The sequence below is a fragment of the Carlito syrichta genome, unplaced genomic scaffold (genome assembly GCF_000164805.1).
Source record: "Carlito syrichta isolate Samal-C Ts95f unplaced genomic scaffold, Tarsius_syrichta-2.0.1 Scaffold298000, whole genome shotgun sequence".
Taxonomy (NCBI): Eukaryota; Metazoa; Chordata; class Mammalia; order Primates; family Tarsiidae; genus Carlito; species Carlito syrichta.
The window spans coordinates 16,782-19,190 of NW_007242096.1; the positions used below are offsets into that span (position 1 = coordinate 16,782).

At 54.1% G+C, this 2,409-nt stretch overlaps 1 protein-coding gene across 1 annotated transcript in view; it reads right to left on the minus strand.

Moving 5' to 3' along the window:
• TULP1 (tubby like protein 1) overlaps nucleotides 1–597 on the minus strand; it is a 17,374-nt gene extending 16,777 nt beyond the window's left edge. Inside the window, exons 1-2 of the mRNA XM_008054690.2 lie at nucleotides 551–597; nucleotides 372–423 (exon numbers count right to left, since the gene is read on the minus strand). Of these exons, the coding sequence (XP_008052881.1) occupies nucleotides 372–423; nucleotides 551–597 (99 nt within the window). The remainder of the gene's footprint in view (nucleotides 1–371; nucleotides 424–550) is intronic.
• Between the last annotated feature and the right edge of the window lie 1,812 nt (nucleotides 598–2,409).

The window sequence follows — 2,409 nt, forward strand, 5'->3', positions numbered from 1 at the left end:
CGCTGTGGAATGGGGGTCAAGAGCAGGGCGAGGAGGGAAAGGGGGGCTCCGAGGGCTGCCCAGCCCCCTCTAATCCCTTGAGCCGCCAGAAATAACCGCGGATTATCCGGAGGGGACCCGCAGCCCCTTGCTTGGGGCGAGGAAGGCTGACCCCTTCCGTGCATCATGGCCACCCCAGTGCCCCAGAGTCCCAGTTCCTCCCCTGGGTACCCCATGTACCCAAACACCCTTTCTCCCCCCCTCCAAAAAAACTCCAGTTACAAACCTCCAGACCTGCTGGGGAGACCCACCCCACACCCAGACCCCTACCCTGAGTGGGTTTAAAGCAGTGGGGACATCTTTCTGCTTCCTTTCCAAGCGGGGTGACATACCTGCTTGGGGCACCGCTGGGCCTCTGGACTCGGGATATCTTCCTCATGCCCACTGAGGGTGGCAAAGGAATCAGCCTGTCTCCTGCCCCTCCTCCGCCCACCACCTCCAGCTCCTCCACCTGGGATTCCCCCCCCACCCCCTCGGGGTTCGGGTAGACAGGGGTGGGGGGCTTCCAGACCTGTCAGAGGCCCACACCTCTCGGAGGGTGTCCTCCTGCAGCGGCATGGTGCCCTGGCGCTGTACCCCCTTCTCTGCAGGTCTAGGAGCCTTCCTTCCACTCCAGCTAATCCCGGCTCAACTTGGCCCCCACCTCCCTGGCTCGGGGGGGTGGAGGCCCGGCAGCCCTGCGGAAAGGTGTTACAGCCAGCGACCCTCCCCTCCCCCACTGGACCAGGGCCCACTAGGGAAGAATCTGAGTCCCAAGTTCCTCTCAGACCCCCAGCAGCCTCAAGGATGGTGGTACCAGCCCTGCCTGGGCCCGGAGGCTTTGGGTTACAGGCGCCCATTTGGAACTCCTCAGCGGTCAGTCTGGTGTGAGGGGCCAGGCGTGGTGGCTCATGCCTATAATCCCAGCGCTTTGGGAGGCCAAGGCAGGAAAATTGCTTGAGGCCAGGAGTTGGAGACCAGCCTAGGCAACACAGAGAGACTCTGTCTCTACACAAAATGTAAAAATTAGCGAGGCGTGGTGGCACATGCCTGTAGTCCCAACTATTCAGGAGGCTGAGATGGGAGGATAGTTTTAAGAGAATCAAATGAAGTGAAGAATACACTCGTTCAAAAACTGAATCTCAAGCATGTGTCAGGTTGTGTTGTATATGCTGGGCAGACAGAGAAAGTGGAGTGCTCTGAAAAGCGGCACACAATGACTAATTATTGAGTGCCCACTGTTTGCAGCTTGCCACCTGTCATCTCGTTTAACCTGCACAGTATCACTCCCAGGTCGGTATGACGACCACATTCGTTTTTGCAAACAGGGAAAAATGGTTCAGAGGTCTGAGTAATTCAGCCAAGGATGTCCAGTTCTTCAGTGGCAGGATTTGTAGCTTGGGCTCAGGGCTGACTGTGCCTCAGATGACATGTCCCTCCTGAAGCCACACACCTTTGAACACACCGGGCTGTTCCCAACCTACAGACTTCTGTCTTGATGTTCCCTTTTCAGCCTACTTTTTTTTCTGGCCTGTGCAACTTCTACATGGTTTTTATTTAATTATTTATTTATTTTGAGTCAGGTTCTCACTCTGTCGCCCAGGCTGGAGTGCAGCGGTACGATCACAGCTCACTGTAGCCTTGACCTCCTGGACTCAGGCAATCCTTCTACCTCAGCCTCCTGAGAGGCTGGGGCTACAGGAGTGTATTGCTATGCTATGCCTGGCTTTTTTTTTTTTTTTTTTTTTGTAGAAACGAGGTTTCACCATATTGCCCAGACTGATCTCAAGCAATCTGCCCACCTCAGTCTCCCAAAGTGCTGGGATTACATGTGTGAGTCACCACATCTGGGTTCATCTTTCAAATTTTAAATCAAGCTTCTGAAAACTTCTGGGACCCCTGGTTGAACCCTTCCCCTGGGTGTCCTCAGCACTTAACCAAACTTCTCTTGTGACACTAATCACACTAACAAGCCAGGCATGGTGGTTCACGCCTGTAATCCCAGCACTTTGGGAGGTTGAGGCGTGAGGATTGCCTCAGTCCACTGTTTTCCATAAGGGTCCAGACTGGACCCAATGGCTTGTGCCTGTAATCCCATTTTGGAAGGCTGAGGCGAGACGATTGCTTGAGGCCAGGGGTTTGAGGCCAGTCTGGGCAACACAGTGAGACTTCGTCTCAGAAAGAAAGAAAGAGAGAGAGAGAGAGAGAGAGAGAGGAAGGGAGGGAGTAGACCTAGTGACACCCACTACTTGGGAGGCTAAGGCAGAAGGATCACCTGAGCCCAGGAGGTTGAGGCTGAATTGAGGCTGCAGTGAGCTGTGATCACACCACTACACTCCAGCCTGGGTGATAAAATGTGATCCCCAACTCAAAAAAAAAAAAAAAAAAAAA